This window comes from Sprattus sprattus (genome assembly GCF_963457725.1).
Source record: "Sprattus sprattus genome assembly, chromosome: 6".
Taxonomy (NCBI): Eukaryota; Metazoa; Chordata; class Actinopteri; order Clupeiformes; family Clupeidae; genus Sprattus; species Sprattus sprattus.
In genome coordinates this window covers 27,416,503-27,442,266 of record NC_137925.1, presented here as the reverse complement: position 1 = coordinate 27,442,266, position 25,764 = coordinate 27,416,503, and the positions used below count along the sequence as shown (strand labels likewise).

General features: G+C 41.3%; 1 protein-coding gene across 2 annotated transcripts; it reads right to left on the bottom strand.

Moving 5' to 3' along the window:
- matr3l1.2 (matrin 3-like 1.2) lies at nucleotides 1–24,410 on the bottom strand. 2 transcript variants are annotated; one of them, XM_080840678.1, is made up of 21 exons: nucleotides 24,371–24,410; nucleotides 21,951–22,914; nucleotides 16,478–16,539; nucleotides 16,290–16,328; nucleotides 15,834–15,937; nucleotides 15,639–15,697; nucleotides 15,070–15,189; nucleotides 14,439–14,564; nucleotides 14,165–14,323; nucleotides 13,946–14,070; nucleotides 13,068–13,662; nucleotides 12,454–12,565; nucleotides 12,255–12,274; nucleotides 12,033–12,155; nucleotides 11,806–11,934; nucleotides 7,057–7,206; nucleotides 6,803–6,933; nucleotides 6,402–6,708; nucleotides 6,122–6,275; nucleotides 5,905–6,020; nucleotides 1–650 (listed from the first exon to the last, which is right to left on the bottom strand). In XM_080840678.1, the coding sequence occupies exons 2-21, from the start codon at nucleotides 22,749–22,751 to the stop codon at nucleotides 597–599; spliced, it is 3,486 nt and encodes a 1,161-aa protein (XP_080696804.1). In that variant the 5' UTR covers nucleotides 22,752–22,914; nucleotides 24,371–24,410; the 3' UTR covers nucleotides 1–596. The 2 variants fall into 2 exon arrangements, with proteins under 2 accessions (XP_080696804.1, XP_080696805.1); XM_080840679.1 differs by having other exon boundaries at nucleotides 7,057–7,179.
- Nucleotides 24,411–25,764: the final 1,354 nt, after the last annotated feature.

Below are 25,764 nucleotides of genomic sequence, written 5' to 3'. Positions count from 1 at the left end.
TACCAATGGAAATGAAACATTTATTTTTTGACCCCTTCCATACAAAACAGGTACATATACATAGGTACTGGTAAATACAGCCCAGTCTTGATCTTTAGTAGCGTTAAGGGGGTGCAACAAGTGATCAATGATGGTTCTTACCAGGGAACTTACTGATCAATGATGGTCCTTACCAGGGAACTAACTGATCAATTCATGTATAAATTGCAAACCTGGGACTCTCTGACCCTGTGTAGATAACAGGATTTGAGTGATTTGACTAAATGGGATAGGAACTCCATTTTGATGCATTTATCATACTGCATATATTTCTACATTTTGGACAGGAGCATGTCATGTGAAAATAAAAGCCACAAAACACAGAAATGTGGCAAAAAGGTTGCAGTAAAACGAGCAACTTTAAATTACATTCAACAAAGGAATCATCATGCAAAACAGAACTTTTATAACAAGCTCACAGAATATTTATGCAAACCTTTTAACCTTCCCGGAGCAAGTAGACAGGTATAAAAAGGAAAATAACACTTCCCCTGAAACTTAATCGAACATAACAAATCTAAACAAAATTTTAAACATTTGCAAAAAAAAAGTTAAATTCAGTTCTTCGAGCCAGAGCTCACTGCTTTTGCTTTATCCTTCTCCAGGTGTTTCTGAGGAGAGATCAGAGAAACACATTTACTCTACAGCCTAGAGACATAATTTATTGTTTGAAGGAAAAAAAGATGATATCTATATATATATATCTGTATCGCGTTTTGTTAGGGCCACGGTAACAGTATGGTTTTGTTATCTTTATATTTAATATCTTTATATTTAATAACAAATGCACTTAATAAAAAAGACCACTTCAAAATTGGTTTTACTATTTATTGGTATGTGTTTTGAGTAAAATTCACATTTTAATTTCATTCTATAAACTACTGACAACATTTCTACCAAATTTCAAATAAAAATAATGTAATTTAGAGCATTTTTTGCAGAAAAATTACAATTGGTCAAAATAAAAAAAAATATGCAGTGTTTCCAGATCTCGAATAATGCAAAGAAAAGAAGCTCATATTCATTTAAACAACACAATACTTATGTTTTAACTTAGGAAGATTTCAGAAATCAATATTTGGTGGAATAACCTTGATTTACAATCACAGCTTTAATGTGTCTTGGCATGCTCTCCACCAGTCTTTCACATTGCCGTTGGGTGACTTTATACTACTCCTGGCGCAAAAATGTAAGCAGCTCGGCTTTGTTTGATGGCTTATGACCTTCCATCTTCCTCTTGATCACATTCCATCGCTTTTAAATGGGATTCAGGTCTGGAGATAGGGCTAGCCATGACGTGGTCCTGATGTGGTGGTCCTTCATCAACACCTTCACTGACCTGGCTGTGTGGCATGGAGCATTGTCTGCTGGAAAAAAGACTCCTCAGAATTGGGAACATTGTCAAAGCAAAAGGAAGCAAGGTTTCTTCCAGGAAAACTTTGTACCTCGCTTGATTCATGCGTCCTTCACAAAAACAAATCTGCCCGATTCCAGCCTTGCTGAAGCACCCCCAGATAATCACCGATCCTCCACCAAGTTTCACAGTAGGTGCAAGACTCTGTGGCTTGTAGGCCTCTCCAGGTTTCTGTCAAACCATCAGATGACCATGTGTTGGGCAAAGTTGAAAATTGGACTCATCAGAGATGAAGAACTTAGAAGATGACCTCCAGTCCGCTTTGGTTCAATTCTTATGGTCTTTTACAAACCTCAGCCAGGCAAAGTACAACGTTGTCCTGGGAAAAAAAACTTGATTCCTTTTGCTCTGACAATGTTCCCCAACTCTGAGGAGTGTTTTTACAGCAGGGCAATGCTCCATGCCACGCAGCCAGGCCAGTAAAGGTGTGGATGAAGGACCACCAGGACAGGACCTTGTCATGGCCATCCCAATTCCCAGACCTGAATCCCATTAAAGACCTCTGAAATGTGATCAAGAGGAAGATGGATGGTCACAAGCCATGAAAAGAAGCCGAGCTGCTTGAATTTTTGTGCCAGGAGTAGCATAAAGTAACCCAACGGCAATGTGAAAGACCGAACTCTTCCTTAGTTGAAGCATTAGTATTGTGTAGTTTAAAAATGAATACCAACTTGTTTTCTTTGCATTATTCGAGAACTGAAAACACTACATCTTTTTTGCTATTTTGACCAATTGTCATTTTTCTGCAAATAAATGCTCTAAATGACAATATTTTTATTTGAAATTTTGTAGAAATGTTGTCAGTAGTTTATAAAATAAAACTAAAATGTTCATTTTACTTTAACTCATACCAATAAATAGTAAAACCAGAGGAACTGATAATCCTGAAGTGGTCTCTTAATTTTTTCCACAGCTGTATATATCTCTACTACTGTGAGGTAGCCTTCACTTGCACTGGAGGTCCAACTATCAGTGGAAAGAGCTAGATAGGGTGTGTCAATTTGTTTTCAAATTCTCTCTGACGTTTTCTGCTTAAATGCGTGCGTCTTCCCCCCCCCCCCCCTCACAAATTTTCCATTTTAGGTAACGAGTGGGATCTCCTCAATTCATCTCCGATATGGCCGCAGAAAGGAGACATTCTGTTAGAAGTGTGTTCACTCGAATTGCCAAAAGTGGCATAGCCATGCTTGCAGACTGTAATTGAGCTATGCATCCGAAACGTTCCCAGAGGATTTGAAGGACGGGAATGCCTCTTTAAATTTGCTTCTCTCTGTACGGCTAGCATTCACCATTGTCAAGATGCAGCTGAGATAATACCAGGGTTCATACACATTTTGACCAATGGATTTCCATGACTTTTCCATGACTTTAAACCAAATTTGCATGACCAACATTTTGTGAAATCTCGGTGTATACATGAAAAAGTGATAAAATGTAGTATTTAAACCAACAATGAGAATTCCAAAGCAAACAAAATGGGTTTTCATCCATTTTCAAGCTTTAATATCTTCCAGACCATTCATCATAGGGACAGTTTTGTATGCAGAGCATACATAGGAAGGTCTGTGTATAATATCAAGTCTCAAGCTTTAACATTGAGCTTTCCACAGGCCTTCAAAATTGCTGCCACAGAGCGTAGAGTAAAGTTTTCGCGCAAATTCAAGCACCCTGAATACTATGACATACCCAAGCCACACCCTTGGAAGTCCATATTCAAGTAATGGTAGCTGTTTTTTAAGCCTATAAAGTTTGAAGGAGCTAGCTTAAGTATTTTTCTAGTAATAGCAAATTGAAAAAGGCTCTTCAGAAAAAGCTGCTAAAACATTTTTATGTGACAAAACTATTGGGAAGTAGCGAGCTAATATTTGAGACTACTAAACCTATTAAGAAGTGTATGAACATCATTGAATTCTTTCAGCCAAATCTGAGATGGTCGAGTGGGGAGATTTTCTTAAATTTGGACGTTTGTCATGGAATGCTTGAAAGATCAGGCTGGCATCTTCGGATAATTTAAAAGTGCCCACATTTCCTCTGCAGTTAGGACTTAATTTTCTGTTACAGAATCAGTTATCGACGCCTGCTTGGTAGCCGACAAGTGATACGTGCTGCTCGGCGTAGCATTGGCCTTGCTGTGGTGAGAAAGCGAAAGTGATAGGGTTTCTGTTAGGGATGCACCGATACCGATACCAGTATCGGGTATCGGGTCGATACTTCGTTAAAATACTCGTACTCGTACTCATTTTAAATTACCGATACCAAAAACCGATACCCATTGTTGCGTCTTAACGCGTGTGTTTTCTTCTCCTCTACTGTCTATGCCTGCCAGGTGTGAGAGCGGCGAGTTGCATAGAGGCCGAGAGCGGTATTGCAGACAGATAAGTTGAGGTTGAACTTGCAGTTTAAATTAATTCAATTACAACTTGGATACGATGTGTGGAGGTGGCTTGCGTAAGCTAACAGTTTCGCTAGAGATTTTAAACTTAACATGTACGACCTCCAGTAAAGGTAAGTGCTATCTTCGGCTATTTTATGTTTTGCAGTTAACTTAGAACTGCTGTTACATAGGCAAAGTGTAGGGGCTAGCCTACTGTCTTTAGCGACGCTGCGCCTATAACATATTATTGCCATTTGCTACGGTTGATTGACGGGGACGGGAATGTATTTGTTTTCTCCTCTTTTACCCGGACGCATTTAGGTCTCGAAAGGAGGACATGTGAGGGTAAAAGAGGACGTCTGTCTTGTCTTGTGTTTCAGGAGCTTGTTGACTTGCTAGTTTGTCATAAACACCCGCTAGCAATAGCCGCTAGCAAGACATCCCGTTAGCGATGTTAGCAAGGTTGTTTTAACACTCTTGGACATTGATGCTAGTATTACGTTTTTTTTTCTCCGTTTTTCCGCCTGATGCTAATATTAAGTGCTTTTGCGTTAACTTCTTTGCAATGTTATTGTGATAGCTATGTTGGCTAGGTTGCAAACAACTTCCCTAACACAGTCAAACTTCAGGCAAGTGTCAATTTGGCTGCAAGAACGTAGCCGCCCAGTTCATTGTCAACATAAAGTAAGAAATCGCTATACCGTTGTGCTGCCTTAACTGCGATTTGGACTCATTTTAAGATAAATGATGACAGGAGTAAGGCACAGTGTAAGATCTGCACTGTTACAGTGTCGAGGGGCGGAAAGGAAAGTACTTCGTTTGACACAAGCAATTTGATTAAACATCTGAAGACGCACCATAGTGCTAAGCACACAAAGTTCACTCATGCCAGTGGCTCAAGAGACCAAAGCAACCAATCTTTACTGACGTCTTTCAAAAGAAAAAAACGCGCACGCACACAGACAGAGAGAGAGAGAGAGAAGGGGAGGAAGAGAGTTGTTGATCCTTTTGTAACTGAACTGTGCTCATGTTCTTATCCAGGATAGTTCTGTTCACTTTTTGTTAAGCAGACTGTGTTGTTAACTATGCAGCAAATTAAATTGCCATCTGTCTATATTTACATTTTGTCTAATGTGATGATATTGACTCTTTTTTTTGTTTAAACCAGAAAGCTCTGTTTATTTTTAGCTTGGGATCGCCTTCTGTTAATATTGTACTATAGGCTTGACATAACCTGCAGAGGATAAAATAAAATCTTTCATGGAAACCAAATCTTTGAAGTATCGGTATCGGCAAGTACACAAATAAAAATACTCGTACTCGTATCGGTTTGTAAAAAAGTGGTATCGGTGCATCCCTAGTTTCTGTAGCTTCGCGAGCAGCAGCGCTCTGTTTGATTCCTTTGGCATGCTTGTTTATGGATAATGACGCCTCTCCCATGTTTGAAATGTCAAATGTTTTGCCAACACACAACCTACATTTTGCTTGTCCCGGGCCTTCGTCTGTTTTAACCCATGACACGTTCTTTTCCATTTTTAGCCAAGCATCTACACTTCCCTGGAATTATCCCGTCCGCTTCCATGAGTTACTGTTGCTATGGCCACCGAACGTTTCAGTTAGTATGAGAGCGGATGCTGCTTATATTTTGAGCGTATTTCTTTTAAACTTTAAAAGCATATTAATTATTAAAAACTCAGCTTAAATAACTTTGAAAATATGAATGACAAATTTCCATGACTTTTCCAAAACTTGTGGGATTCAACTTTTTTCAAGCAGTTTCCAGGCCTGGAAATAACCATTTTAAAATTCAATGACTTTTCCAGGTTTTTCATGACCGTACAAACCCTGTAATACTGTCTTTAGTTCCCCCTCTCTTTTCCAGCTCCTATTTGCACACAGAAGGCTGATAAGCGCAATAAGCAAGTTAATTAAAGGAATACTTAAACCAGCGATTCATTGTGTGTGAATTGGGGGGGGTGTACCGAACGGTTGAACATAATACCGTGTACCGTTACATCCCTACTGACGTACAATTTAAAAGACCTGCTAGAATAAAGTGTATAGTGTTTCACCATACCTTCAGTTTCTCGTAGTGGGCCTTGCTGCTGCAGTGAACCTTCTTAGCGGTCTCTTCATTGGAGTAAAACAGGAAGCACACTCTGCAGTAATAACCCATCTTCACAAACTCTACACCTAAAATTGGAAAAAGCAAACATAATTATTTACAAAAAAATATTAAAGGCACTGCCTTTTGAAATAAATGTTCACATATATATTTTAAATCTATTTCTTACCAACAGGGGTGTTTGGTTCATATGGTCCAAAAGCGGGTGGGGCAACCTCAGGCTTCTTCTCATCAGCGGGCTCAGGGTTGACCACCTCCTCACTCTTTGGGGCGTCCTCAACGGAAGCAGTCGCTGGGGGTTCAACCTCTCCGGTCATGGTGCCCTGACAAGACCATCATTAGGACGTTAAGGGAGACGAATGAAATTAAGTGAGAAATGCCTCATCTTCCTCTCTGTAATTTAATGACCTCTTTCATTCAGTCATCTTATGGAGAAAGTACACATTTACCTCTTCAGCATCCATCTTCTGGTCTGTGTCTGTGTTTTCAAGCTTCACATCCTCCTTCTCCGTTTCGTCCTTCTTCTCCTCCTCAATCGGTTCACTGGTCTCTTCTGCTGCTGCTGCTGCTGTTTCTGCTGCCTCCGGCTGCCCGTCATCCTTCACAATCTCCTCCTTCATCTTCTTGGCCGGAGGTTGCTCGTCCTTCTTGGCAGCAGGCTTGGCAGGCGAGTCGCCGGTGTTCTGCCCCTCGGCTGCTGTGCGCTCCCTCTTGGGTGGCCGTTTCTCCTCAGGCTCGGGGCTCGGTGGTCTGTGTCTGAAGGGGAGTAGAGAGCAACGGTTGTTTTCACACACACGTGCTACGTGAGACCGAGAGGTAGAGACCAGCTATGGTCAGACAGGAACCTCACCCATGCTTGAGCTGTTTGTATTTCCTGCTCACGTATACGGTCAGACGTTTTCCTTGGAATTTCGGTGGATTGTTCTTGTAGGCCTCCGCCATCCTCTCCGCATCTTCCCCCCTTTCCATCTCGATGAAACACTACGTGGAAAAGTACCAATTTCAGCTCACAACTCAATGACATTTACATTACATCATGTATGTTAATGGACTAGAAAATCTCAAACACCCACTTTGAAACAATTAATCCTAGACCCAGATTACCTCATTGCGAGATCGATTCATATAGTAGCGTTTGATCTTTCCAAACGGCTCGGATATTTTCAGGAGGGTCGCATCGGAGGATTTGAAGTATGGAATTTGTCCCACGTATATGACCTTGCCACTCTGTGGGAAGAAGGATTCTGTTGGCGTCTACACTTGAAGATGTTGAACATAATTTAAAAGATGGGGAAATTGTTAGATATAGGCATTTTCATAACTTCACATAATATGATTACATCTCAACAACCCTGTGCAATATAGTTTGCATAGCACTAGGCCACAGCTATCAATATGTCACCTGGCCTTTTGTCTATGTTGATGGGCCATCAGACCTGGTCCCTAGCTTTTGTGTGTCTCCGAGCCAGAGACATTAGTTGGCTTTTGTCTTCAGCCACGACAAGATTAGCTGAAGCAAAGACATTAGCATCCATATGGCCATATGGCCCTACCTGTAGCTGTAAGCTAGACATCCCCTTTTGACCTCCAGATACACCCATTCCCTCCCCTAAACCATACATTAATTCCACAGTATATATGTATCTGCAATGTTTGTAATGAGAAGAAGAAGCAAGGAGACCGACTCCTCAGCAGCAGACGTCACTTGTGCATGCTTGTGCTGTATGGAGCTGACTGTGGCATGTGATTGAATAAACACATTCTTTCGCTAAGCCGTCTTCAACAAGTCTGTTATATTGAACAAGCTAACTTGAACCAAGCGTGGGCATCCGACGATTTAGCGTAATCTTTCATTTGGTGTTTCCACCCAGTTTCACGATAAAGGAAGAAACCTACCAGAAGAGAAGCTTCTCAATTCAAAAGGTGAGTGCATCTTTTATTTATCGCTGAAAAAACGAACAGAAAGTTGCTGTGCTTGAGTTGTATAGTTAAGGGTATATATTATCTGTAATATCACCTTTTCGGAAAACGATAAGTTAACGGTGTAGGCTGTGAACAAACGTTTGATAAATTACTTGGGATTGAGGTCCGTGGTGGAAATATCCCCAGTGTTGAATTTTTACAGGGTGAAAGACGCTTATTAGAATTCGCAGTATTAACTGACTGAGCGGTGACTGCAGTGTAGGATTTAGTTTGATAATTATATCGTTGGCTTTTGCGCACAGAAGTGGCATAGCAACGTATACATTTTTCAGAGTGAGCCATTTGATTTGCTGTCCGAGTAAACTGTATTAATTGCAACCATTGGATGGGTAAAAGTGAGTTAGTAAGGTGAGTTGCAAGAGTAATTTTCACAGCGTTGTGTTTTTGAATTGCCGTCAAAGGAATTCAAACTGGTAGTTCAAGCTGGCCGTTGTCCGAGAGCCTATGAGCTCGCTGAAGTGAAGAACTTCTGTTTATTTGGTTTATAAGAGATTTGGTCAAAAGTCCAGTTGCATAGTTTTACCTTTGTTAAATGTATTTTTTTTGTAACATCCGTTTGAAGTTTTAAAGAGGGAGCATTACATTGCTGGAAGCGAAACGTGCTTGTTTTGCTGTTAAAAATCAAAGATGTTCATGAGAAGTTTTAGCCAGGCCAACAGCGTCCCTATTATGGAGATGGGCGATTTGGCAGTGCGTGGTTTTGACGAGATTACCATGATTGAGACAATCAGAGGTTTTTTGAAAGGTCATTTCAAAATGAATGAGACCGAGAGGAAAATCGGACTCAAATACAATATTCTGCCCGACAATGGGATATGGCCTCTTGATGACATTAGGCGCAGTTTTGAAAAACTCTTGCGCGAAAAAGACAAAATCTCACTTTCACTCGTCATTTTGGACCACATAACACGCCGTCAGAAGACACGTGCAGACAGAATTCTAGAAATCGAGAGGGATAAAGTCTCCTCACTTGAAAGTGAATTGGTTAAAGTAAAACATGAAAAGACTGAATTAGAATGGCGCCTGACTGTTGACAACACTATTCTAGCACTTGCAAATGATGTGAAGACATTGAAAGCAAGACAGGCTAGGAACGACCAAGAGGTATCACATCTCACAGAACAAAGTGCGCACCCCCCTCCCAAGGAGAGGGAGAGACCAAAGGCATTTGGAACAATGCCATTTGTTAATTGTGGGTCAAAGGACATGAATGACTCAGGTGTTAATATTGGCTTGGCCAAATTGAGACCTTTAACATCCAGATATACTGGTAGAAATGTACTGCACTCTTATAAATCTGCAAAGCCGCAAGATATTGACGAATGGTCGAAAGATCTGCAACATCCCCGTAAAGCAGGGATGGATATCTGGTCCAAGATTACCCGGTTGCAAAAGATTTATCAGTTGAACCCATATGATGGCATTTCACTTTTATGCACTGTGTTAAACAACACTGAGGCTGGCAAGGTGAAGCGAGATGTTTATATTGGATTAGGAGAGGATCAACAGAACCTAGTTAATGGCTGGAAGGCAGTCCGTGAGTGGATTCAGGAGGCTACCAATGCGACTACAGATTGGGGTAAAATATCTGGTTGTAGACAGATGGCTAATGAAGCGGTGGATGATTTTGCCCAAAGATTTGCTGAAGCATTTTTAAGACATTCAGGCATGAGCGGGATGACAGAGGAGAATGTTATGACCAATAACAACGGTGCCTTGAAGGCAAATTTCTTGCATAATACTGTCCCTGAGCTCAGAAGTATTGTGAAGTTGACCACACCCGGCTGGGAAGACACAACGTTCACCTTTGAGATGCTAATTAGTGTAGCAAGGCGAATGGAACGTGACACAGAACAAAAGATCAGAAGGGTCTGCATCCATGGCACACACGCAGATCCAGAGTGCATGTTTAGAAATGAGAAATTTGGTAAATCAAGGTGATCCTAGAAGCATCAGAACTAGGAAAATAGAGACATCTAGAAGAAAATCACATGATGTATGCCGTAAGTGTGGGAACTATGGCCATTGGGCTAGAGAATGCAGGGCTCAGCGCAGAGGCAGACATGCTTCTCATTTTAACTATAACAACGGAGATGATGAAAGCATGGTCCATAATTGTCCGAATCGAGCCCTTAACCACCTGGATATTTGCAATGACAGCTATGACCTCCTGGAGCATGAACATAAGGCAAATGCTAGGCCAGTTGAGAGTCAGCGCAGTACAAAAATGACAAGGGCAGTGCAGAGAGCCAGAGTGGTAAGGAGGTATCCAGAGCCACTTGATGGGGAACCTACTTTGAAGAGTGAAAGACCACTCAAAGTAGGTACACTTTCTTCTGCTGCAGTCATGGTACAGGGAGAACCGATGCCACCCACAGCACATAATGCATGGCCCCAGAACAACTCTTTCTGGTGGAGTGCAAGAAAAAAACATGATTACGGCTAACCTCAAGTCATGCTCTTTTGTGTTAATCATAACATTACTTTTAGCAATGATATGATGATTGGATGGGAATTTAGATGATGACTTGTATGGACATGACTATGAGATATGGGTAAATGATATAGGTCAGAGCCCTAGTATTAAGGCAGTTTTAATGTTCAATGTTGTGTTTTTTAAAGTTTGTTTGTTCTGGTCCTATGAATGAAATGCCACATTCTTGGAATATGTGATACTGCCGCCGTTTTTCTCTGTTTGTTTTTCAGAACAAGTCCAAGGAGCATCATGAGGGGAACTGGAACGCAGGAACCATTGACCTGCTGCATTGACCAAGCCATCACAGTTGTCCAAAATCACCTCGGACGTTGGACAGCAGAGACGTGTCCAAATTCACCTCACCAGTTGGACAGAAGAGACGACACAACATTCAAAGCTTGACATATCAGAAACCTGATTGACCAGAGATGCATATAGTCGCCACTCACAGCATGTGGAACGCATGGGTCGCTGTGCAAAAGCAGGACTGTGAAATAATTTGACTCAAACAAATTAAGGGGATTTTTGCTTTCACCTGTGAGATAAGGGACATGGCATGTTGGTTACAAGAGAAACCAGATATTGGAGATTTATACCACTACACTATAGGAACATACATTGATACCACTACACTATAAGAACATGTGTTCTGTTTTAAACCTTTTTACCACTACACTATGGGAACACGTGTTTGTTGACATTTTGTTACAATGATAAATTGTTTGATCACTATGTCTGATTATGTTTGTTATAGGTTTTATTGTGATCATGATGTATTTTGATTTATGATCAGATGGGGAAATTGTTAGATATAGGCATTTTCATAACCTCACATAATATGATTACATCTCAACAACCCTGTGCAATATAGTTTGCATAGCACTAGGCCACAGCTATCAATATGTCACCTGGCCTTTTGTCTATGTTGATGGGCCATCAGACCTGGTCCCTAGCTTTTGTGTGTCTCCGAGCCAGAGACATTAGTTGGCTTTTGTCTTCAGCCACGACAAGATTAGCTGAAGCAAAGACATTAGCATCCATATGGCCATATGGCCCTACCTGTAGCTGTAAGCTAGACATCCCCTTTTGACCTCCAGATACACCCATTCCCTCCCCTAAACCATACATTAATTCCACAGTATATATGTATCTGCAATGTTTGTAATGAGAAGAAGAAGCAAGGAGACCGACTCCTCAGCAGCAGACGTGCCTTGTGCATGCTTGTGCTGTATGGAGCTGACTGTGGCATGTGATTGAATAAACACATTCTTTCGCTAAGCCGTCTTCAACAAGTCTGTTATTCTGAACAAGCTAACTTGAACCAAGCGTGGGCATCCGACGATTTAACCGGAGGACAGCGTAATCTTTCAATGGGGACTAGAACAAAACCTTACCTGAATGGTTGCGTACGTCTGCGAATGGTAAATTTTCACTGGTTTTCCACACACAGATGGGACGACATTACTGTTATAGAAGCTGACCATAGACCTGGCTTCTTCTTCATTAGAGAGCTCCAGAAAAGCCTGATAATGGGTAAATCATTCAAATAATAATAATAAATTATAACAAATAATAAATACATTATTTTTCACACTCATTTTTAATATTTAATCTGATTTACCTCTGGTCTCACATCCAGAACCAGGTGACGGACCACTTTTCCAAATGGCTTGGCTAGTGACAGGATTTCATCAAGGTAGTCAATGCCTCTTCGAAATCCAACTACATTGACAACCCTCAGTCCCTACAAGGAAAACATTTTTATTTTTCACCAAATATTAAAAAGAGAATCTACTGCATTAAAGAGAATCTCATGCTAATGTACTGTATACATGTCACCTACCCCACTTTTCCTTGAGCCTCCTGTTGAGACAGGAAACAAAAAAAGAAAAAGAAGTTGGACTATGTACATATAAATGCAAAAGCATGTTAAACAATGAAAATTATTTTTAAACAAACCATTTGCAACCCAATGACATGTTTTAGCCATTGTTAAAGTAATCAGCTAAATGACAGCTCCACACAGCAGAAGAAGCACCCACCTGAGTCCCTTCCTTTGGACTTGAAGTCGAGCCGCTCTCCTTCCTCGTCCTCGGCCAACTCATCCAGAGTAACAAAGTCATCCATGTTCTCTGGGAAATCTGGTTCACCATGCTACAACAAACATTAAAGAAACTTAAAATCAGCCGAGACAACTGAAGAACCCAGGACACCAGCAAGCCAAACCAGTTGCCCAGGCAGAACTGCTCAAGATGGGGGAAAAACAGGGGGAGATAGATAGATGGGATTTGTGTGAGGTTTCATCTGTTATCAGTCTGTCCCAGGGGTGAGGCTCTTGTTCAGGCTGGGAGAGCGAGAAAGGCTGTCTCTCTTGATAGTATCAGGAATTAGGATTTAGTTTAGTAAACATATTCCATAGTCAATAATTATATCTGATCCTTAATGGTAATTAAGGATATCTGCAGAGCTCTCATGTGTATTCTGGACTTCCCACATGGTCAAACTTCCTGTAAGCCTCATGAATAGATTTTAGTCCTTGATCACTGTGGGAATGCTGACACCCCTGTGAATATATAGCATCCTAGACCTGAATCTAAATACTATCACTCTCAGCACTGGGAGCTGTGGGAAGAGCGCTGATGTGGTAACAACTTGCCTGGTCCTCTGTAGGCTCCTCAGTATCACTTCCATCCTGAGGCTCGCCATCTGCGTCAGGGTCTTTGACTGCCTCTGCAGAGTCTGACTGCTCAGCCGTCGTTGGCGCCTCCTCCTGCTCCTCTTGCTCCTCCTCCTGTGCGGTATCCTCCTGTAAAGGGCCCTCCTTCTCTTCCTGGGCTTCCTCTTGAGAAGCTGCCGCTGCCTCGCCTCCTTTGTCCCCCTCGATGTCGGTGGAGGGTTGAAGATCTTCTCCCTCCGCAGTTTTCTCCTCCGATTCAGGATTGGCCGCCGCCTCCTCTGCCTCGGCAGGCTCCTCCACCTCCTCCACCTCCTCATGTTCCAGACCGCCTTCCTCTTGGTCGTCCCCCTCCATGACCCCGGCCACTTCATCCCCCGAGCCCTCTGCCTGGGCTCCATCCTCCTTCTCTTCCTCAGCAGTCTGCGACGTGTCGGCCTTCTCAGAGCTGCTCTCTTTGCCTTTGGATGCAGCGGACGACCTCTGACCCTTGGAGGATGCCTTGGAGCTGGAGCTGTTCCCCTTCCAGTCTGGTCTGTCTGGTCTGCCTGGTCCCCCACCCCTGCTGGGATGCACCCTGCAACAACAACCCCAGAATCAGGTTTTATTGGCCAAGTAAGTTTGCACAAGCAAGGAATTTGACTTGGTAAAGTAGCTCTCCGTGTGCTTACACAGAATATACATCACAACACAAAACAAAACAAACAGTGTAACGGTCTAAGAAGTCTAAATAAGTATATACAAGAGGAATGCCTATGTACAGGGGCTGTGAATTTTAACAACATTCATCATAATGCTAATCTGTATATTCAAAAATACGGCGCAGTTTCGTTTCAAATGGGACTTAACCCATCTCTTACGTCAGGGTCTTGTATTTGGTGCAGATGTTCAAGCGGACGTTTTTCCCTCTGATGGTCAGCGGGTTCAAGGTGTAGTATTTAACTAACATCTCGGCGTCGTCAGGAGTGCCCATTTGAATAAATGCCTGTGGAGAAATGATTGCAGAGTATTTCACTGCATGAACGTAGGCTGAGAACACAGTTGGAACTTCATTCTGAAATCCAGACAGAGCGGTCTACCTCGCCGTTTAAGAACAGGTGCTTCTCCACCGAGCCAAATCGACGGGCAACAGTGAGCAACTCAGACTTCTTCTCGTGATCTCTTGGTAGATTTGAGAAGAAAACAACATGACTTTGCCTCGCTTTAGGGTCTGCAGGTTCTTTCTCACTTTGACTTTTCTGCAAAACACACACAAACACAAAAAATCATACTATTTCAAACACTGAGATGGTCTGAAACTAGAAAAAAAAAAAATATATATATTAAAATCTCAAAGAGAGATCAAAGTCTTACATCAATCACAGCGATCTCTCTGGACAAATACAACTGGACTTCCTTCCCATGCAACATTGCAGGCTTCCTCTGATAAAACTCAGCTATGGCCAGGGCCTCCTCGTGGGTCTCCATCTCAAGGAAAGCCTGCAGTGAGAAAGAAAGAGTAGAGCGATGGACAATGATCACAAACTTGGAGCCCAGGCTTGCTGTCTTTGATAGTCTTTGTGCAAGTTGGGGAGCTGCCGTTTCGATTTCTAACCTCTTAAGCTTTTTATCTGGCTTTTTACTGATTAATCCCTTTATCATATGTTGATTTATTCCTATAGCATATGTTGAAAGCCCAACATTCGTCAACTGAGACATGATCCAAGAATGTGGGGGCTCAGGGACCAAAAACACCTTTAAATTTGACTTCTTTCTGTAACACCTTTAAATTTGACTTCTTTCTGTAACAATGTCCAATTATACTAGGAAGCTGAAGGAGTTGCAAACATCAACATCTCAGAACTATGCAGTGCAGCTTTGAAAGTAGGAAGAAAGACCCGTGACAACGCAAGATGTTACAGGTCCTGTTCAAAATGCTCAGATATGAATGAAACTGAATGTAGAGAGGGTCACACAATATTAAATTAGTATTTGGCTTAAGTACCTTCTTTTTTAGCACAAGATGCTCCCGAATAGTCCCGAAAGGTTTTGCCAGACCAAACAGGCTGTTTACCGACAGCGGCTTCCTCTCATATTTGATCACCACAACTCTGCCTCTTCTGACCTGCAGGAGATGGCCGAGGGGAAAACGTTGATGCACACTTCACTTCATTTCAACTCATTTCATGTTCCGAGTCCCTGTGACCGGTTATTTCCACACTTTTATTTCTTTTCTGCCATGTATGACACGTATATATAATGTACATAATGTTGAGCTGTTGGTTATACTAGATCTGAGTTCCATTCACAAGGAAAGATACTAATCACATAAACACTAAAGAGGCTACCGAGTGGGAAATCTGAAGTTGTAGGACTATAAAAGGCATTTTGTGGCTCTCCATCCAATTTTTTTTTTTTGTGTTTGTAGTTATATATTTTTTTAAAGACATGTGGTCTCATATGCATAACATATTTGTGGTTCAACTAATGGCATTGGATAACTGCCTGATAAAAATTCTGTAATATTTTGGAGAATATTTATGCATTCACTATGATCAGGCCACTGTGCCCTACCTTTCCTTGTCCAGGAAGTGACTGAGATTTGTTTGAAAATCCATAGCCAGGATCAGAACCTATAAAAAAGAAGAAAAAAAGATAAAACAGATCAGAAGCACAATCAACATGGGAAACTTTTTATCTGTGTGGGTTTGTGTTTATATTCTCTTTCGGCGCATGCGTGCATGAGCGCGCACACACACACACACTTACCCCAGTTGGAACTCATCCCTCCTCTCTGCGGTCCAGGCCCTCTTGGGGCCGCACCCAGAAGACCATCTGAGCGGTTGGGCGTGTCCATTGGATGAGGCCCCGAGCTTTAAAATACAAGAACATGCTCCATGTTATATAATGTATCAGTCATTAACAGATTAGAACGTTCTCCCATGTTATAATGTATCAGTCATTTACAGATTAGAACGTTCTCCCATGTTATAATGTATCAGTCATTAACAGATTAGAACGTTCTCCCATGTTATAATGTATCAGTCATTAACAGATTAGAACGTTCTCCCATGTTATAATGTATCAGTCATTAACAGATTAGAACGTTCTCCCATGTTATAATGTATCAGTCATTAACAGATTAGAACGTTCTCCCATGTTATAATGTATCAGTCATTAACAGATTAGATATAAATGATTTAGACCAATTTCAGAGGTACATACGCTCTGTTGGAGGGCATGTGAGGATCCCAATCTGGATACCTAGAAAAAGAAAAATGACAGATGTCACGGTCAGTCACTTGCCAGTTGTACAGTGTATCTGAAACAGACTTCTTAAAAAAAATCTTTATATATTTATGAAAAAATCTTTATATATTTAGTTCCTTATACAGCTGAGAGGAATCTCTTACATCTGTAGGAGGAGTCTGCAGTTCTCTGCATGGCGTAAGCCATTGGTGTGCTGGGTCCACTCCTGTGGGAGAGCAATGAGAAATTAATTTGACATCTGTTCATGCCAATGATTAACCTACCATGAAGTGGCTAATAGACCACTGGAAACAGGCAGATTTTTGATTAATTAAGGCATAAATTGAATTAAGTTTTGGGTCTGGTCAGCTATTAGATCTCAATATTGCCCATTGCCATTGAGGCCGGCTTATGCTTCTGCGCTACATATACGTCGTAGATGTGGCGTAGCCCTATACCCTGCGTCGTAGTCTGATATACACCTCCATAGAAATGTCCTTATGATGCAGACCGCAGCAACTGTGATTGGTCCGCTTGGCCAACGGTTTGGGGTTTGTATAGACTAATAAGTACGCTATTAATAGCTAACCGCTGTTCACTTTGCTAGCAAGCTGCCTACTTCGCTAGCAAGCTGCCTATTTCGCTAGCAAGTTACCTACTTTGTGTGCCATTAGCTTGTTAACATAAGCTAAAATGATAACATAAGATGGCAGGCACGTCGCAAATCACCTCAGATTGATATTTGGTTACAATAACGAGTTTTTGTGTCTATTTCTCTGTGGGATGTAGGCCACTTGCATAGGTTCTAAATAGATTTTACACAGAAGCATAATTTGTGCTTTAGCCACAGTCTTGAAATTATTTTATATTCAGACAGGAAATGTCACAGAAAACACCACTTCTTTAAATTATTAACAGATATTATTATTATCTGTTGTACTTGGTTTGTGACATAACTACATAGGTCTGGGAATTATAATGAATTCATTATTCGGCTCTTTAGAATGTTGCTTAAAGTTGCGTTGATTTGAATGGGCCTCCCTAACGTTCGCAGGTCTGATATTTTCTCAGCTGCGTGTCTGGGTCCTGTTCGTCCCGTCGGGATTTATTTTTCGATAATGAACACCAGACTATACATTATCCCATATATAATAAACAACTGATGACAGTTGTCTGCATTTGTGTTCAGTCAAAATTGCAACTCAGCCGGAAGTGAGATAGATTTCTAGGGCCAATAGTTTTCCGCGTAAAAGAAAAGCAAATTCCGTGTCACGTTTTGTGTGATTCAGTGTTTTCCGCGTCAAAAGAAAAAAACAGCCGTAAAATGTCTTTCCGAACATTAACTGTAGGGCTTTGACTCCGAACTTCGATATTTGAATATAATTCGAATATCAAAAAATAAATAAATATTCGAACGAATATTAGGCAGCCCTTAATATTCGAACTTGTAATGGGCATTATTTTTTGTAAATGTCTTTGCTTGAACGTTGTTTTCAATTCAGATTCCAAAGCTTTTTCAGGCATGAAGTTGTGTGAATCGCGAGATCGTAAGCAAGTCTGTCATTGGTCCTGGTTTGCGGCAATTTCTCAGAACAATGGCCGCGTAAACATTGACAACAGCTCCCGAGGAGGAGATCAAAACTTACACTCCTGACAATCTCAAAAGCAACGTGTGGCGCTACTTTGGGTTTGTAGAATATGTAGGACTAAACTCTCATACCACGGGACAACGAGTAACCTGAGTGCCCACCTGGCTACCCTACATCCCGGCAAGCTGGAGGGGGAGGGATTGGTTATTAGTACTGTTTGGCTAGGTCCGTCTAGCTGCTACATCAGCTCGGCAGATAGTTAACAGTTTCTCCAAGTCAAACGCTGAAGCTTCGAGTTCCTTTCAACAATTTACTGAAGAAGTACTGTAAAACTAAACAGACATACAGAGTGCATCTTAGTAATATTAATACGCAACATTGTCTATAAACACAATCAACTGCGATACAACATGTAGCTCAATGCTAATTTACATGGGAAACTCCAGACGTTAGCGATTTAGCATATTTATATGTATATACATTAAGCAAACCATTTAAACAAACTTCAGTTCACTACAAATGTAAACAAGTAATAACTAAATCAACTGTTATCAGGAAAACACTCACAGACAAACGCTTTTTGACCATTTACATCGGCAGGAAAAATCGTATCTGCTGAACTGGCAATATGCGGGACATCCGTGAGGTCGGAAAGGGTGTTTTCCACCGCGGGGAACAAAGTAACCGAACAACGCTCTTCCCTAGAGCCAGAACATGTCAACCACCTGGTATTTTTGACGAATAACTTAAAAAAGTCTGCAGGAAAAAAAACTGCCGCCAGCCAGATCTTTAGGCTATGTGAGCGAAACCAGAGCCGTATCTGAGCAAAACAATTTGTTAATGGCTGGTAGGATGGGGTTTTGTTTTTAGGCCTACCTTTATTTTGTCTTTCAGTTTCAGTTTAGCCTGACCGGCTTATTTGACTTTTTTTGATGGCTTATTTATCTTTATTTTGATGAAGCCACAGTTTGTGCACACAGTTTGTGTCTGACCTTAAATAAATAAAGGTTCTGAAAACATCGTTCCCTTTTTATTGACGTTGACTGATACACTGCCCTCTGGTGGACAAAACATAAACAACTTAAGTTTTATACCATATAGGTCTTACTGAAGGCATTTAATGGTCAAACTATTATTAATAAATATTCGAATATTAATATTAATAAACAAACGAACTTCGAATATGATTTTTAGGCAAAAGTCAAAGCCCTAGTTAACTGTATGAAAAACTCTGTTGATAGTGATGTTGCCTAGCAACGCTGTCAGCGTGCCTGCAGCTCCCTCAGAGTTCAGTTTGTCGCCAAGTAGTTGACCGTACTGTGCCTTATACATTTCCAATGCTTAAAATCATCATTGTTCGACCTGTATGTGAGGCATTATGTGCATACCTAATCAAAGTAAGGGTTTTCATGAAGTTGCTACTGTGATCGTGTATTAAATACCAAATTTTGGGGTACCTGCTAGTGCTATTAGTAGTGATTAGCATGCTAAGCGGAGATTTAGCTATGTTCTGTTCTCATGTTGATACGCTGTAATAAAGATGGGTTCAATCCTGTTAAGATTTCGACTGGATGAGATATGAATGAGATCCATGTTGCCTAGTCTAATGTCCACTATTATATGTATCTAGTAATATTAGTTGTGCAATTGTTATTGTGTAGCAATAACTCATGTTAATGTAATTCAGTGCAGTGCTAATTAGTCCCCATAAAGACGACTGCTTTGGTAACTCAGTGAATAATACGTGCCCTTCCTAGTGTAGTAGAATGTCAGGCCACTAGGGTGCGCTCGATCTTTGAGTACTAACTGATGTACGAGGCTGAATAGAGTGAATAAAGTTACGTGTGCTACTGAATGAACAAGTCGTCGTTGCTGTCTGGTATCCAAGAGCTAGTTCAACTCATACCATTGTACATGGTGTCAGAAGCGGGATGGTGATGATAATGTGAGTAAAACGAAAGTGCAATTGGAACTGTCAAGAAGACGTTAGTATTTGCCTGCAGTGGTGATTTAGCAAGTTGCTAAGATAGAGAACTAGCGGCTAGCTCGTTGACTGGTCCTCGTAAGAAAAGGAGAGGGATAACGTCGGAATCATAGGTCAGAATGGACCAGATATTTTCGATACCGCCCCTGGCAAGCTTCAATTTTGATGAGCCAAACAGTTGGACGCAATGGCTAAGGCGCTTCGAGCGATTTAGGATAGCTTCTGGACTAGCAGAAAAGACTGAGGAGTATCAGGTCAACTCGCTACTATACATTATGGGGGAGAAGAATGACGACGTTTTGTACACGATGACATTGAGTGACGCTCAGAGAAAAAAATATGAAGATGTGTGCAAAGCCCTGAGTGAGTATTTCATTGGCAAACATAATGTAATTTATGAGAGAGATAACAACAGCCAGATATCAACAGCCAAGTTACGTGTGCTACTGAATGAACAAGTCGTCGTTGCTGTCTGGTATCCAAGAGCTAGTTCAACTCATACCATTGTACACTTAGATTGTTGTTTGCCAACCATCAACAGAACAGAAAACTTAAAATGTTTTGTTTTTAATGCGATTGGGAAGATGAGCAAATGAACGTGACTACCGTTGAAAAGGGGGGCGTGGCCGGAGCAGGGTTCAGCGCAGACGTGACATTTTCTGACTGCTTTTGTTCTTTAATTAATGTTTGTTCATTGTTGCGATCGGTGTTGTGTTTATTTGAAAGAAATTCAGTCTTACAGGGTAAAATACAGGGGGTTTTGGGCGATTTTGATGCACAAAATTATGTTTCCGTTTGAAAAGTTGCAATTCCGTTTTCAATGGTCCATTCCGTTTCAGATGGTCCATTCCGCGTATTCCGTCCGTTTTCCGTTTTCGTGGAAAACTATTGGCCCTAGATTTCAGCTAATGTCTTGCCACCCAATTTGCACTGGGTAGGATGGTTTAAGATGTGAAAACAACTTAAAAAAACTGAGCCTTACAATGAGTGTTTTTGCTTTTCTTTTGTTATTTAGTGGTGATCAAACACCATATTCAGTGTGGTTTTTGAGTGAGCCTGTCCCATGTAATGAAGAGTTTCAAGATCAGACTAAAATGTATGAGACTTCAATGTCAGCAGACCAGCCAGAAAACACTCAAACATTAAGATGATCAGAGTTTCTATTTCAGACAGGCAAGGAGCACTTTATTTTAGAACCAACTTACTTCATGCCTTTCAAAAGAAACGTTACATTGTGCTTTAAACTAATGTACAATGAACAAGGATGCTTTAATTTAGTTTTAAAACAATTGACAGCTTAGGGTCTGACAAAATAAGAATACACAGTTAAATGAAAGCAAGCACCCTCCAAACTGACAGGAGGATAAAGGTGTCTGTGCAAACTTGCGCAAACAAATACGTGTAATCCGTATACATTGACGGTTACTTTTCATTTAAGGTTTAGTGTTGCTAGAACTCTTGTGACAGTTTAGTTGGTACATGTTGGAACTTTTAACCTGAAGAGAACTATTCTATCCAATTCATCTGGCATACATCTGATGACGATACTAGATTTTATTTTATTTTGTATGTTTGTCAATACATTAGCAGGTAGCTACACATCTGTGAAAGACGGGCACATAACCAAAAATGTGTATGCAAGGCTATTGCTTTTGGCAAACCATGTTAAAAATATTATGCTTTATAGGCTAGTCTGTTTATAAAGAATCCAAAAATAATCTTTAAAATGTCCATGGTAAACTATCCTGCTAAAATATCTGCTCAAACCCAAAACTTGTGACAAGTAAACAGGTTATGATTTATTCATAACATGAAACGAATTCAGATCACAAGATACCAATGACAACCTAGACAATCATAACAGAATTATGAATAAGTAGATTACATTTGTGTAGCATGACAGCTCAAAAAGGAGTCAAGTGGAATGAAAAGAGGGAACACATTTTGGACTTCTGCTGAACAGATAGGTCAATGTCAATAAAAGAAATGAAGTCACCCACTTAAGGAAGTCGATGCAGAGAGTGTTATGTGTATGTGGAATACAAAGTGGTGTAAATTACTCACCATGGTAGAATGCACATCAAAGTCACAAAGGGAACACACATGTGGAAACATGTGGGGCATGAGTCCCAAGAAGTCTTGCACTTTACCCTGGGAGGGGGACCCCATCCTTCTCTGCATAAGCATGCTGTCAGGCGCCGCAGAGGAGCCCATGCCAAGCCCACGGTAAGAGTCATGGGAAAGCTCAGAATACTGACGGTCTCGGTTGCCATTGCTGGCACCAGTGTTGCCATAATCAATTCGGTCATACCCTCGAGACGGCATGTCTTGCATGGAACCGTAACCGAAGTCGCCCTGTGCCGCGCGGCCTGGTGCCTGCCCCATGGAAGAGTCCAGGTGCCCTTCCTGCATGTCTCCCCAGCCGTCTCGACTCGCTCGGTATGACGGTACGTCTGGGGAGTGGGAGGACAGATCCCTAGGCTCACCAGACATGCGTCGGCTGGCCTCCACCTTCCGGTTCTTAAGTTGCATGATAAGATTGGGCAAAGTTTCCACGCTGATGTTCTCCTCTGGAACTTGAGCCAGCTCGTCCAAGTCTGTGGGCGACAGACCAAGGCTGGCGAACAGCTTCATAGTGTTGCTAAGGTGACTGCCCACGCGGCGGGACAGCTGAGGCTCATGGTCTTTCCCTTGTCCGCCTCCTGGGCCTCTAGCCATGTTGCTCATTGGTCGAGAAGAGGAGCCGTATAGGCTGTTGGAGCTGGGTTCACCCATGCTGAAATTCAACGTTTCAGCCGCGGCAAGTAGCCCACGCCCTACCGCAAAGCCTTTCTGAGCACTGTCGCCCGGAATCTTCTGGGACATTGCTGAGGAAGAGTTGTGCTCTGGATGGCAAGAGAGCAGAGTAAGACCGCTGAACGAAGTCCACAAAAGTGAGATCCAAGGATAAAGTTCAGTTTAAAGAACCGAAAGACAAGTCAGTGGGGTGAAAGGATAACTCCTCTTCTATGGCAAAAGGAAATTACGTCTGCAGAAACACAATGAAGCAATAAATGCTAGCATGCCTTCAATAGACATTAGAGACATAGGTCAGCGATAACAATTCAATAAGCAGATATATGAGGTAAAAAATAACTAATGGTTTCCCTCAAGAATTTTCCTGTGGAAAACGTAGCTGGAAGAATCACTTTCAAAGCAGAATACAGAACAGGACAGGAAACTAATGAGTGGGATCACAGATTCAAAGGGACTACACACAAGGCTCTGGAAAGAGTAATTCCATAATGGGAAAACTGCACAACTGTAAATAATATTTTAAATAGCTTATAGGACCATTATGATCTGAAAGACTTCTTGGTGGAAATAAGACAGGACAAGCCAAATGATCCATCAATAATCAGTTTTAAGCCTTAGTAATACCAAAAGAAAGTTTTGATGACCAGCCAACTCCCCAAATGAACATTTCAGGTAGTAGCAGGCTCTAACATTCCCTGAACAGGATCTGATCAATCGAATTAACATAAATGGAAAGCACAGGAAGACTTCAATCTAGTATCAGCTAACACAAACATTTTATGATCCACGCATGGAACTTAGATGATTGGGCAATAGCCCGATGAGACAGAGCAATAGCTTTGACGCGCACTTTTACTAAACGTTAAATACAAAGTAGAAAATTAAGATAGGAAATGCATGCAAGGCATTTCAAAGAGCGTCTTTCTAAATGAAAGCAGCAAAGATCCAGTGAGCAAAAACTATAACCTCGACAATACGTGTAACGACAGCGTTCTAGTTCAACGTTATAGCTAAAATTATATCGACTCGACCACAAGGTTCAAAGGTAGGCTAATAAAAAGGACTTCGGCTAGGTGACATTTGCCGTCTACCGCTACCTTTACATATGAAGGCCAGCAATCAACAAAATTAATGTTATCTACAAATTAGACGAGGCCATCACACGTACATGTTTAACAAATTATGGCAAATGATATTAGTACGTTTCACTCTACAACCCAGCGAACAGGCCCACTAACGTCAACGTTACCCATGTCTGGCATGATGGATTTTTGTTAGTCAACAATGTTAGCCAGCCACGTTCGCAAATCATCATACCTGGAATATTAACCTGATACTTTACAATTATATTCTAAGTTCAACAATTTAGCTACAGAGATGGGTGTTTGTATGCTGTATTAGCACCTTCCTCTTAGTTTAGGTGCCGATGAACTGTAAACACTTTCTGTTGCATTACATTCATCTAAGTACTGCGAGCTAATAAGCTAGGTTAAATGTGATGGCCGCCATTAAACCTTGCGCTAGCCGAAGTTGGGAGAGAAAGGCCTATGTAAGCGTTTTAAGTTGTGGAAACAGTAATTGAATTGAATAAATGAACTGAACATCAATAATAACCTATGTTCACAAGGGATGTATTGCAGCTCGCTTTTAACCCAAACATAAGATACCCTAAAATTGAAAAAACTTACAGAACGTCGACTTTCTCTGTCAGGGTAGAGTCAAAGCCCGTTTACGGAGTCTCTTACAGAGGAAACGCGTTTCTCCCTGACCCGCTTCAATATTTTTGGGATAAACGGCGCCTTCTATCGTATTGGAGTATAACTACAGAGTACTTTTACTTCAGCACTCGTCTTATCACAGAGCTGCTTCTGTCTTTTTGCACGTATGTAGCTCAGATTTAACGAACTTATGTATAATAACAATTATGGTGGGCCATTGACCTTTTTGCTCATTGGATGTCGCTTGTCGGGCAGTCCACTGGTAAGTTACAGACAAATGACAGATTCATTTATTCATTTATACTTTTTTATTTTCACCAACCCTTTACATTTTAGCCTAGATGTTACCAGTGTTCCCACTACATACGTTTTTAATTGATCATTGTATGATCTAATCAAACTGAAACACAAAACATAAGCCTGTTTTTTACCTACCGTTAAAACACAGAGTAGTGGCCTGCATAGGGTAGCCGTGGCCTACTGGTTAGGGTTTTGGGCTGGTAATCGGAGGGTGGGTGGTTCAATCCCCGATCGGTAGGAAAAATGTGGGTGGGGGAGCACTCATGGCTGAGGTGCCCTTGAGCAAGGCACCTAATCCCAATCACTGCTCCCAGAGTGCTCAAAAGCAGCTCACTGCTCTGGGTTAGTGTGCTTCACTGTGTGTATCACTACCCTGGATGGGTAAAATGCAGAGATAAAATTCAGAGTGTGTGTGTGTCACTATCTCTGCCGTAAACAGTCACTAGTCACTAGAGCTAATTTCCATTAAAGCTCCATGGTCAGGTAGATTTAATTGGCATCTACCCATGAGCATCAAGGTAATTGGGGCACCATCAAGCCAGACTTCTGACTTCATCCCATTCCTTTATCTTAATTTCACAGGAATTATGTATGCACTTAGTTGAGAGTTTAGCTTTAAAAAATATATATGTTTGGCTGCATTATGTATGCCTTAAACAGTATTGTGTTTGTGGGTTGCTAATAACATGCTAAATGACCAAGTCAGTGTATGTAAAAAAAAGACAGTTTAAGTTTACTAGTTGGCATAACTAAGTGTGATGGCCAAGACTAAATAAATGTGGCAATACTGAGCTGAAAATGTAAATATCTCAAAGACCTTTAACTCTTGATGTGGTCCACCCTTGTCCAGCTGGCCCTAAATGCTGTTATGTCCATCATTTTCAATAACAACTAGATTGCCCCCCACCCCACCCCACCCCTCAGTGGCACTCACACAGAGTTGACCTTACCAGTTTAACTGCTGCCTATTCTGAATTTCAATATAGATTGTGTATGCGTTTATTTGAAAAGGGACAGTGTACATTGATAACTATTCCCCAATTTTTTAAAGTGCATCGGAATTA

Coding starts and splice junctions, on each gene's coding strand:
- matr3l1.2 (XM_080840678.1), bottom strand. CDS start 22,751: ATGTCCCAGAAGATTCCGGGCGACAGTGCTCAGAAAGGCTTTGCGGTA. Junction 14,324..14,438: donor GAGAGATCGCTGTGATTGAT/GTAAGACTTTGA, acceptor TGTGTTTTGCAG/AAAAGTCAAAGTGAGAAAGA. Junction 11,935..12,032: donor TTCTGGATGTGAGACCAGAG/GTAAATCAGATT, acceptor ACCCATTATCAG/GCTTTTCTGGAGCTCTCTAA.